This window comes from Panthera onca, chromosome B2, assembly GCF_046562875.1.
Source record: "Panthera onca isolate mPanOnc1 chromosome B2, mPanOnc1 haplotype 2, whole genome shotgun sequence".
Taxonomy (NCBI): Eukaryota; Metazoa; Chordata; class Mammalia; order Carnivora; family Felidae; genus Panthera; species Panthera onca.
The window spans coordinates 131,342,458-131,354,048 of record NC_138343.1 but is presented as its reverse complement, the minus strand read 5'-3'; the positions used below and the strand labels follow the sequence as shown (position 1 = coordinate 131,354,048).

Genomic DNA, 11,591 nt, shown 5'->3' with positions numbered 1-11,591 from the left:
TAACTTGTTTGTGCCTGTCTATAAAAGAAGCTGTAAGATCCTCCCTCGGGACCTCTTAGTGTCACCGGTAACGAGTGCGCGGAGGTCCGGGTTCGAACCTACAATAAATGACCCTTGCCACTTGGCTTTGACTCTGGACTCTGGTGGTTTGTTCTTGGGGGTCTTTCGAATTTGGGCATATCAGTTCAGAGTATGGGCTTTGGAGCCCAGGGAGTGTAGTACATACAGCTTTACATCCCACTAACTTTGTGACCTTAGGCAAGTTACTTGATTTTTTTGAACCTCAGTTTTCTCATCTGTAAAATGAGAAGAAACCCTACCTCAAAGGATGTTACAAAGTTAAATGTGGCATGAAATATAAAATTCAGGGAATAAATAATAATTATTACCCAATAACTACTAACATAATCTTAGAAACCAACCTGAAGAAATATACAGAGGGTAAATCTTTGTTGTGGCGTAATTCCTCATCCTATTTATAGGATTTGAAAAATTGTAAACAGTCTAAGTGTCTAACAATAAGTGTGATTAAAGACAATTACAAGATATCCATACAACGAAGTTTATGGAGTATTTTTGTTAATATCAGTAAGAAATGCTTTGAATGCTTTTAGCATGTGAATATTCAGTAGGTCATTTTAATGATTTATGCACCTGGGTGGCTCGGTTGATAAGGCCCAATTTGGCTCACTTCGTGATCTCCCGGTTAGTGAGTTCAAGCCCCGAGTCAGGCTCTGTGCTGACAGCTCGCAGCCCGGAGCCTGCTTCAGATTCTGTGTCTCCCTCTCTCTCTGCCCCTCCCCCACTCATACTCTGTCTCTTTCTCTCTCTCTCTCAAAAATAAATAAACATTAAAAAATTTTAAAAAAAGAAACATTAAAAAAATTATTTGCCCTAATCCCCCACATAGCACACAAACACAGTGTTCTGTTGAGTCTTTGAAGAGAAAACATTGCCTTTCATATAATTTGCCTGCACCTCTGCCTTCCTGTTTCAGCTGCTGCTTTCCGATCTGTTTTGGCTGTGGCTTGCAGGCATTTTTCCTTATGAATGATTCTTGCATCTCTCCATAGCCATCCCTCCACATCTATTCCTGGCTTGATCTGCCAGCGTGGTGGCACTGATCCACTCTTGACCTCTAACTTCCTCTGAGGCTCTCGCCCTTGCTGTGCTTTGAACCCAGTATCAGCCCTGCTACTGATCTCAGCTATTGATATCATCTGCACCCTTCACTAGGTTGGCCTGCTGCTCAGCTATACCAAAACGGGTATGACTGTTTTGTATCTGACAGTGTTTATCTTTCCTACTGACCTGCAGGGAGATCCCTGCCCCTTCTTGTGGCTTCTTCTAAATTTTATATGTGGGGGAGTGGGAGTTGGGAAACTTGTTAGATCCCTAGAAATCCACTCTTGCCATTGAGCCCCACAGCCTCTCCATCACTGAGTACATGAGGTTTTCAGGGGCTTAATCACTACCTGTCTTCCCAAGCCCTGTTGGTGATTCTTGCTCAGATTCCATTCTCTTTTCTCATGACTTTGTTTTCCCTTTTCAGGTCATTTCCTGCCAACCTGGCTTGCATAGGACCATCCCATTTATCAGCTATGCTGCTATATGTTTGAAACTGCTGCATGTTTGAACTTCTCAGTTGAGAACACAGAATGAATTATTCTTCAAAGCGTTCCTGGATCCTGATTCCATGGAGATAGGGAACTTTGCTCCAAGAGCAAGTGATCAACTCTGATCAAGTAGAAATCCTTGCTTAGGTCATAATGCAAAATTTAAAAAGCAGGAAAATATTATAAATAAAAGATGACCTAATTCGTTAAAACCAAACTTACTGGCATGAGAATCACTACAAGAAAAAATCAAAATGTCTGTAATGTCAATATTTGGATGACATGACTATAGATTTGTTTTCAAATCTCTAAATTTCTACTACAAATTTCATGGTTTTTTAATTGAAAAATGACACAATTTAAGAAATTGTTGCAAAGAAATAATCCAGAGGCTAACGTCAAATTTATTTAAAGGACAGCTGAACTTTAATTTTTTTTTGTGGGGCACCTGGGCAGCTCAGTTGGTTAAGGGTCTGACTCTCGATTTTGGCTCAAGTCATGATCTCATGGTTCCTGAGTTTGAGCCCCATGTCGGCTCTGTCAGCACAAAGCCTGCTTGGGATTCTCTCTCCCCCTCTCTCTCTCTGCCCCTCTCTCTTTTCTCTCCCTCAGAAATAAATAAATAAATTTTAAAAAATAAATAAAATAAAATCATCTTTAAAAAAGTACAGTTTAAAATCAATCAATCAATCAGTAATATTCTTTTGTGATTTTACCTTGCTAAAAGAAACAGGAATTTATTTGGCTGAGTCTAGAAGCACTTGTTCTCACTTCAAGCCCTTTAAGACAGCTTTACCTTGCCTTCTACAGCTCTTTGTTTTCTTATCTTTATCTGTACTGATATTTGTGCCTGTGTGTATGTTTATCTCTATCTATTATTCCCATATTCCCATCTATAGCAGATACTGCTAGTGCCCTGCCCCCTCTCGATATTCACCTTCCCCACACAGGCCAACTCTCAGGTTTCCAACCGCCAACATCTGTAACTCTTTGCCTGAAGGCTTCCGTTGGAGACAGGAGCCTGCATAGGAGACACATTGGTAGTTACTGGAATTAGCAGGCACCTCCCTCCCCAGTAGCCCCCAACCATGACAGGAATTGATAATTGAATGCTCCCCACATCCTTGTCCCATGGGGATGAGGGCCAGTATGAGGCATGCTCTCCACTGTCTCCCAGCGTCTCCGGCAGGACTGAGTCCCACAGTGGTAATCTGCCTGGTAACACACCCTTTATTGGCTGCATATCATTTGCTGCTTTGCCTCCCCACTTTCCTATTGGTGCTTCTAAGGATCACTTCCCCAATATACAGCTTTCACTCAAATCGTTCTCTCAGGGTCTGTTTCTGGGTAAATCTATCCTAATAAGATACTCACATTCATATCCATTTCCTGTAGTTCATAAGAAAATGGCTTATGGGTTATAGCTGCCTCTGAGCTAAGCCTGAGCTCAAAATGTGGCAAGACACCGACAAAAGTAGCAGAATCTTAGGCAGCAATGCTGGAACAATGGTTAAAGTGAATCAAAGTATTAGTGCAGTACTATGTCTAGTTCTGGATGCAACATTTTTTAAAGGATACACAACAATTGGAAATATCACCATGGCCTGATTAGGAGTTTAGGAACCTAATAATAAAGATAACAGTTAAAGGAAGTGAAGTTATTTGGCTTGGAGAATAAACTACTAACTAATGGCATAATCACTATTCAATGGTTGAAGGGGTGTCATGGACACAGTGCACTAAATTTATTCAGTGTGTTCCAGGAGCGGAACTCTGGGCAAGAGTAAAAGAAAAGCAAAATTTGGGTTCAGGGAAACAAAACCTTTTCTAATCATTAGAGTTTTCCCTTTTCGAATGCAAGATCCTAGTCCCTGGAAATACTTTAGCAGAGGGCAAAACTCACCCGAATCCATCCCATTCCTTAAAATAAGCCCAGGGCACACATGTATATGCCTCCTTAGTCCCACTGAGAGTGCGTTTCTGTCACCAGCAGTTTGGTTTGAATGCCATCAGCCTTCCACACACCTTGCTGCTTCTACCCCCTTGTTTTCCTGGTCCTCCAATACCTTCATCCCGGATTTGTGTCTTAGTTCTGTTCTCTGGCTAGCTTCCTGGGTTAATATCGCTCACCTAGTGTGTGGGGCTGTCTGCTCTCTTTTTGTACAAGTGCAGGTAGTAGGCCATGTACCCCAGCCCTTCCCTCCACCTATCCCACCTTCGCCAGAAGTGACTCCTCACCTGCCTCTGACACAGCAAGAGGAACAGGACACAGACACGCTATCACAGGGGTGATAGCGTATTTTAAATGACTTCTAAATTTACTTCCAACTCAATAATTCTATGATTCTTTCCTTTTCAGTGTTTGTTATGCTCATTCTTAAGCTGCTTCTTCTTCTTCTTCTTCTTCTTCTTCTTCTTAATCTATAAGCCTTGTTTCCCAAGCTACCATGAGAAAAATCAAGCCAGTTTCTGGTTTAATAGCATCATTACTTCAACTCCCTAAACTAGGCTCTCCCTTTCTCCCATGTTCCCCGCAAACCCCGGTGGCTAGTTTTGCCTTTCCCCTTGTCTAAAGGTCTGTCCTTCTGTAAAGAAGGAACCTCCAGACCATGCTTTCCCTTTGGATGATGGGCGCCCTGCTTCAGCAGTCTTATGTTACCGGCAGCTCTCCTGCAGAGGACGCTGTTCCTCACACCTATTATTGCTTTGCCAGACCTCTGGCCGGGCTCGACGGTCACCGAGTGTTGCCATGCTCTTCCGCAAGAAAGGCAGACCTTCTGCCCAGTGGGACAGCTCTTTTTGATGCCAAAAGGAGAGCTTGTTCTTCATGATGAAAACATGTGTTGTTCCAGTTGGCAGAGTTAGGATCAGTAGGTGGAAATATAAAGCTCTGGACCCCATAAGGCTCTTGGAATAAATCTTCAGAGAACTAAGCTGGGAAAACTACACGGTGTTACAACATTCATTTCCTTTTTTCGACATTTACTGAATGTCTGCTTTGCCCTAAAGTCTCACAAATCAGAAAGAAGAAAATGGATCTCAAACAAAAAGGAACTTAGAATCTACTAAGGGAAAGAGACATGCAAACCATAATGTAGTCGGATGGGAGTAAAATGCTGTGGGAATGAGAAAGGGGGACCAACCCCTACACACTCTCCTGAGCTCTAGAGAGGAACACGAACTCACAGGCTCCGTGCTGGCTTAGGACAGAGCTCAAATCCCTGATGGGCCACTTGCTAGCTGAGAGACTCTGGGCAAGTTACTTCAGTATTCTAAAATATCCCTGTAGCAGTGGTACTGGGATGATTAAATGAGAATGTAAAGAACCTAGCAAAATGTCTGGCACAGAGTAAGTGGGTGAACATGTTGTTTCCCTTCTCTGTGATTCCCTCTCAAAATAGTCTCTGGGAAATTATCGGGGTAGTTATTCACCCATCATTTGTGCTATCTGGAGCCCAGACCCAACTGCTTCAAATGTTTTCCTTATGGTGAAGTTTCTGGACTCTCTAAAAGGAGGTCCTTATGACCTAACAGGCAATCTAAGGGTATCTTTGGACAACACACCTGAAACTTTTTCTTTTTTCTTCTTCTCCTCCCCCTCGTCCTCCTCTTCTTCCTCCTCGCCCTCCTCCTCTTTCTTCTTCTTCTTCTTCTTCTTCTTCTTCTTCTTCTTCTTCTTCTCTCTTCTTCTCCTTCTCCTTCTCCTTCTTCTTCATCTTTTGTTTCTCATTCTCTGTCCTATGACTTTTCTCTCTGAGACATCAAGCTCCCATTTCATGATTTCTCATTCTATTCTCAAGATACAGTGAAGAACATCCCTGGTGTCTCAGCCCCTGATTCTGGAGATTCCTTCAACATCAACTTTCCTGTATATATCTTGCTCCTACCATCTAAATACATCGCAGTCTCATGAATGTGATCCTTGTACCATCATTGCTCTCCCCTTGGACAACCCTTGGTAGATACTTTACCTTGCAGGTATCTTACGGCAGAAGATGTGAATAACAGGGGGTTACTTGTTTTGAAGACCAGTGAAGTCTCTATTGAAATAAAAGGGAATAGAACTTGAAATGTAAGGGAACAGAGGAAGGTATCACCAAAGTAAGAAACCAGGTCCCTCTAGAGTGTGAGCCTTGTGGGGCACAAATGAAACAAAGATGCAGCTTTCATATGCCTCTGTTTCCAGAGCTCTGCTAGAGATCCAGGAGTCTGTCAAGTCTCACAATTCTATCAAAAAATGCAAGACAATGTCTGCCATAGAACTGAATATTCAAATTCTGGATTTAATTTTCAATCTAGAGTTTCTGGTCCCTCCCACCTTCCACATCATCAAACTGTACTCTTCTCTATCACCCACCTGGCCTGTAGGTCTTGCATGATGTTCTCTAACTTTCATCTGGCAGACATGTTGTGAGCAAAATCAGACCATTGTAATTGTTTTTCGTACCAGTCTATTTCTCTTATTGTACCTCTTACAAAGTATGGAGAAGGAATGCACACATTTAATAAATAGAAAATATTTATTATACAGCATTATCAAGGTTATTTGACAAAGGCAGTAACGAGCCAAAGGAAAACACTTTTACAAGAAGCTAAACAATGTGAATAAGTACGTACATCAAGATGAAAAGTATCTGCATTTTTGGTATAAGGTATGTCTGTGTATATTTCTGATTTTGAACAATTATGCTGTAAGAGCTAATACTGCATTGTGTTCAGGAAAACATTTAATCATGATAATATTAGGCATTCAGAGAAATAATGTGATTGGTGTTGAATGTGTTCACCAAATGTTTCAGACTAAAACCTCAGAACAAACCGATATCTTACATTATTTGAATAGTAGAGCAGTTTTCCTGATCTATACTTACTTTTAAAAAAATCTGAATGCACAAGTCCTGTGATATCAAGGACATATGTTAGTGGCATTAAGATATAAAACATGTTTCACGAATAATAGATAGTAGGCTTTTACTTGCTAGTTTGCCAGGAAGTAGACCATCTATTAAGCATGGGAACCATCTAATTCCCTCATTCTCCTTCATTACAGTGAAAACATGGAATTGAAATCCTCGTTTCAGTCATTTTTCAACATGGAATTGAAATCCTTGTTCAGTCATTAACACCAAAGGTGTTACAAAATAATTTTTTAAAAGAAAGGCGGTCCATTCTTGTTATGGAACCGACTAAACTTGGCAGTGGAGTATGGGAAGGCATGAGAAACATGAGCCTCAAACATCGGAGCTGATGTTAAATTCTGAACAAATGATGAGGCGGGTATTTAAAGATTCTAAGATGATTTTTGGCTGAGAAATCAGCTTCCAAATGAAGGAAGCATATTAAAATATGACTGCACATAAGGCATAAACAGATATTTAAAGGGGTAAGATCCATTCCACAAATAATAGAAGAAATCAAAATGACAACAAGATTCACTTTTATTGGGTGTAAAAAGGAGGATATAAATGAAATGACTGGATGACACATACGTGGTTATTACAGTACACAACAAAAATATAAAGAAAAGGGATGACAGCGAAAATAGAGGAATAAAAGTACATGGAAATAAAAATTAAAAGAAAGCAAAAAGTGGTAAATAGAAAACTGGGGAAATTATGCCAGACAGAGAGGTTAGCATATGCTTTCTAAACACTGAAAGCTCAAGTCGCTGTGGAAAATCTCTTTAAAAAAATCTAAAGTGACCTGAAATCATCTCAATACTGTCATTTCAACCTTATGTTTTAATAATGATATCTGAAAATTTATAAAATGTACTTTTTTATTGTAACCCACAGTTTTTGTGAATTTTTAATACAACACGTCTTCAAGCCACTTCATTATAACATATCCACATCATAAAATATCTGAAAAATAAGTTCCCTTTTAGAAGAGGGAGGACCATCTGAGCAGCATAAGGAAACCATTGGACCACAGCACTCAAACCATCAAAGAGCTTCTGCAGATATTGGTGACAATATCTAAAACATCGTTGGAACAAAGAAATATCTATACTATATTGGAAAGACGACTTCTAGTTGCAGTGACATTGACATTACAGTGCACAAATGTTATTATCACAAGTATACAAAGACACAGAACACATTTACTCACAAGTTACGGGAATTATTTGTCAATAGGAAGGATGACAATAGGAAGGACGTTATTTGTCATTGAACCAGCAATAGTTGCTTTGAGTACACCCTTAAGTTGGAAGATGGATTTGTGTCTGTAGTACACAGGAGAAACAACGGCACCAAATACACATACTGCATTTTAGAAGTTCAACTGGTAAGTATTATTTGCTACAGTAAATGTAAGGTAACAATTTTGCCACATGGTTTGTTCTCTTTAATTAAAGGGCAGAGAAGAGCCCCCTTGGCACAAACACAAGAAAATCCACAAAACACCTTCTGCCAGTCTCAAAACAATCGCTTGCTCTAAGCTTTTCTCCGAAATCACCAATAAGCGAGTATCAAATATGGGACGTTATTTGTGCTGATTGTGTTCAAAGCCTCATGCTTATGTGTCCTCTTGCTTCTCAATCCTTCCTCCCTTAGCACTCCTGATGAAGCACTTTTTGGTGATGATTTTGCTCTGATCCCTGTTTTCCTAAATAGAGAGAAATCACAGAGCAGTAGGGTATCCATACACTTTTTTCCCAGCGCAACAAGGCTGGCCCTGGGTCAGGTGCAATGGGTGAAGGGAGGCTCCTGAAGACCAGGAGTCTGTGGGCTCAGTAAGGACAAGGGCTGGAGAAAAATGAGCTGCCGTCCCATGGGTGGTTCCACGCCTGCCCCTCCTTCACCCACCTGCTCTGTCTGGCTCCAGCCTGCTCACTAAGAATACCACGAACACCATGATGTCCACTAACGATTCACCTGGCTGGTCCACATGTGCTGTCTCTTTTCAAGCTGGCCAAGTGTGTGTGGGCATGTCTATCTATGCACAATGTCCAAAAGAGGAGATTATTCGTGTTGATTTATTTATTTATTGACTTATTATTTATTTATTCATTCATTTATGTGGTGAAAGTTGTTTATCATATGGGATTGTGCTTTGTCAGAATTCCCTTTCTTCCCAGAGAAGGCTTTTGAATAATTCAAGAATCGGGATCCTCGCCTGGATCCCTTTTTGCTTGCAGAGCACAGTTCCCTCTGGCCTTCCCTACGGCAGCAGCATTATCCTCCTTGCCTGCTGACTTCACCCTCCTCCCCCCATCTCCTCCTCCCAGCCGTCGGCTCATCTCCGGAGGTGCTGGTGCTCCCTGGTTTTTCTTGCTGTCCCTGCGGACACCTCCTCCCTACAGGGTGGAGGAGCTTTGCTTGTAGTCCCTCAGAATGACGGAGGCGTAGGTCACGTTGGGAGGGGTGCAGAGCACCGACTCGGACACGGGGGAGCTGGGCACCGAGCTGCCGGAGGCCACCGAGTCGCGGAAAGGCGACGGAGGCGTCAGAGCAGGTGAATCCTCGGGGAGGGGTTTGCTGGCCGCCTGCAGGTCCTCGTCTTCCTCCTCCAGCTCGTCTTCCTCGGTGTTCCCTTCCCGCTCGTACAAGTACTCCTGGAGGAGCTTAAACCTCTCGCTGTCGTCCTCATCCTCGTCTTCTGCCGGCGGGGAGGCGGGCTCCTCCCCGAAGGTGCTCAGCTGCAGCGGGAGCATTTGCAGGTGCTGCGGGGGCGCCGGGGGCGGGTACAGCGAGCGCACCCCGTTCCCCGGACCCCCGGGGACAGCGAGCACCGCGTTGAAATCGGGGATCCCGGTGCTGAAATTGTTGACCACTCCCTGTAGCTGGTCCATCAGGGATTTCTGCGGTGGCGGTGGCTGCTGGAGGGGAGGGGGCAAGCCCTTGGGGATGGCCGGGTCGGCCAGGAAGAGGGGGGTCTCCTCTGTGGTCAGGTGGGGCGGCAGAGGTGGGGTGCTCACCGCGGTTGGCACACGTCGGTGCACCACCATGGAAGGACTGTTGGGAGGGCTGAAGCCGACCGGCTGGGCATCCTCCTCCTCCACGTTGTAAAGGGTCTTGGTGCTGGTATCGGAAAAGGTCAGGCTCTTGCCAGAGCCCTGGTAACTTTTAGTGAGGGGCTTGATGACGGCTGTTTGGTTGCAGGCCGTCTCATTGGTCTTCACGTGCACAGAGAGGCGGTGCCACATGTGCTGTCCCTTGGGCACCTGTCTTCCACCTGGTTCAGACCATGACACAGACTTGCCATTAGAACTATGAACAAAATAGAGATGGATTTATTTGCAGATAGATCATGCACACAGGATAAGATACATACAAATTATATGCAATCCCAGCTCAAGGCAATTTGATTCCCCCACCCCCACCCCGCTCCCGCAAGCGACTGTAGGTCTGGCGGCCAAGCCCTCAATCTCCCCTTATTACAGGTCAAAGGCCAAAAGCTGCAGCGACCCCAGGTGGCCTCTGTAGCTGCAGTCAGTGATTCCATTCACCCCAAGACAAGGCAGAACGTTTTGCCCCTGAACAAGTTGTAGGGGAGAGAAGCCGGCCTGTTACGCAAGCAGCTATTTTCATTTAGGTCTGAGATTTCACAAAGTTATTATACACCCACGTACACACGCACACGCCTAAGGTAACAACAAAATTGTCACTCTGTGCAAGCCTTTGAAAGATTCCAAAATTGATGGAGGAACCAAAAAATAAAACTACAGTTACACAGGGACAACAGAATATAACGACCATAGCTCTTGTCGCCCTTTCTTCTCAGTCCCTGGAACAAATCAAAGCTTTTCTCATCGTGTGCAGGTACCAGAGCAGCGTGGTCATACACACGGCAGCTGTACGGAGGAGAAGAAACCAGATGAGGGAAAACCCAGACCCACATTCCCTTTAAGTGTGTCACAAAGGTTGCTTTTCTTTTTGTTTCAATGCATCATCCCCGACACTTACAATGGACCGCAATTCACATAAAGGCCCTGATTCACAGCGGCTGGTTTGGGATTTCCACACTGGGGATTTTTAACTAGGTAGTGTTAAGGAAGTCCAGCAAAATACAGATGGTTAGACCCTGGGTTAGTCCTTCAGCATAGTTTGTGATGCAAATGAGACGAAACGAAGATTCAGAGAAAGCAGAAGTTACTCAGACAAAAGCCCCTCCATGGCCTTTTCCTCGCTGAGCTTTGGAGAAGAAAAATGTTGGGGTACCAGCAGGACTCCAGCTTTATTGGCTTATATCTTCGTGGGACCATTTTCAAACCAATTAAATAGAAAGGGGAGGAGGAGGGGGAGGAGAAGGAGGAGGAGGGGGAGGAGGAGGAGGAAGGGGAGGAGGAGGGGGAGGAGGGGAGGAGGAGGGGGAGGAGGGGGAGGAGGAGGGGGAGGGGGAGGAGGGGGAGGGGGAAGGGGAGGAGGGGGAGGAGAAAGAAGAAGAAGAAAAAGAAGAAGAAGAAGGAGAAGAAGGAGGAGAAGAAGGAGGAGGAGGGAAAGAGATGTACATGTACTCAAACTCTATTCTGTATGTTGTAATTAATAACTCTGGTCTTGCTTTTGGACTTTTAGCTTTTTTTTTTTTTTTCTGTATAACTCTCAGCAGATGGTGGTGCCTTGCCACAGCATACTATTAATAACAGCAGTGTTAATACTTAAATCAGGAAGTTTATTTTTTCGTGTATGTGTGTGTGTTCAGTTTGCTTTTTCACTGTATCCGTGAAAACAACAGAGAAAGTAGCACAATGTTAACACATTTTTGACATTAAAAGGAATAGGGATAAGGAACAGTGTTTTTCTTAGGTGGATGTGTGAAATAGACTATTTTGTATCATGGTCTTTTGTTTGGGAAAATGTATGAAATGATCAGTAGCTAATATAATGGTTTATTTAATCATTTTGAAAATACAAGAATGAGTACTTCAAAATTATGTGTGTGTCACATTTACAATGACAATAATGTTTTGACATTTTATATATTATTATCTTGAAAAGGGAAGTGAGCCACTAAGTGCAGAATGTTAAAGAA

At 43.2% G+C, this 11,591-nt stretch overlaps 1 protein-coding gene across 4 annotated transcripts in view; it reads right to left on the bottom strand.

The window, feature by feature from the left end:
• Positions 1-6,156: 6,156 nt before the first annotated feature.
• The window catches only part of GRM1 (glutamate metabotropic receptor 1), a 423,034-nt gene continuing 417,599 nt past the window's right edge, over positions 6,157-11,591 (bottom strand). For 2 of the 4 annotated variants that reach the window (XM_060616846.3, XM_060616845.3), the window contains exon 9: positions 6,157-9,829. In XM_060616846.3, coding sequence (XP_060472829.1) covers positions 8,917-9,829 — 913 coding nt within the window. In that variant the 3' untranslated portion in view covers positions 6,157-8,916. The remainder of the gene's footprint in view (positions 9,830-11,591) is intronic. The other 2 variants (XM_060616848.3, XM_060616847.3) reach the window with 2 other exon arrangements.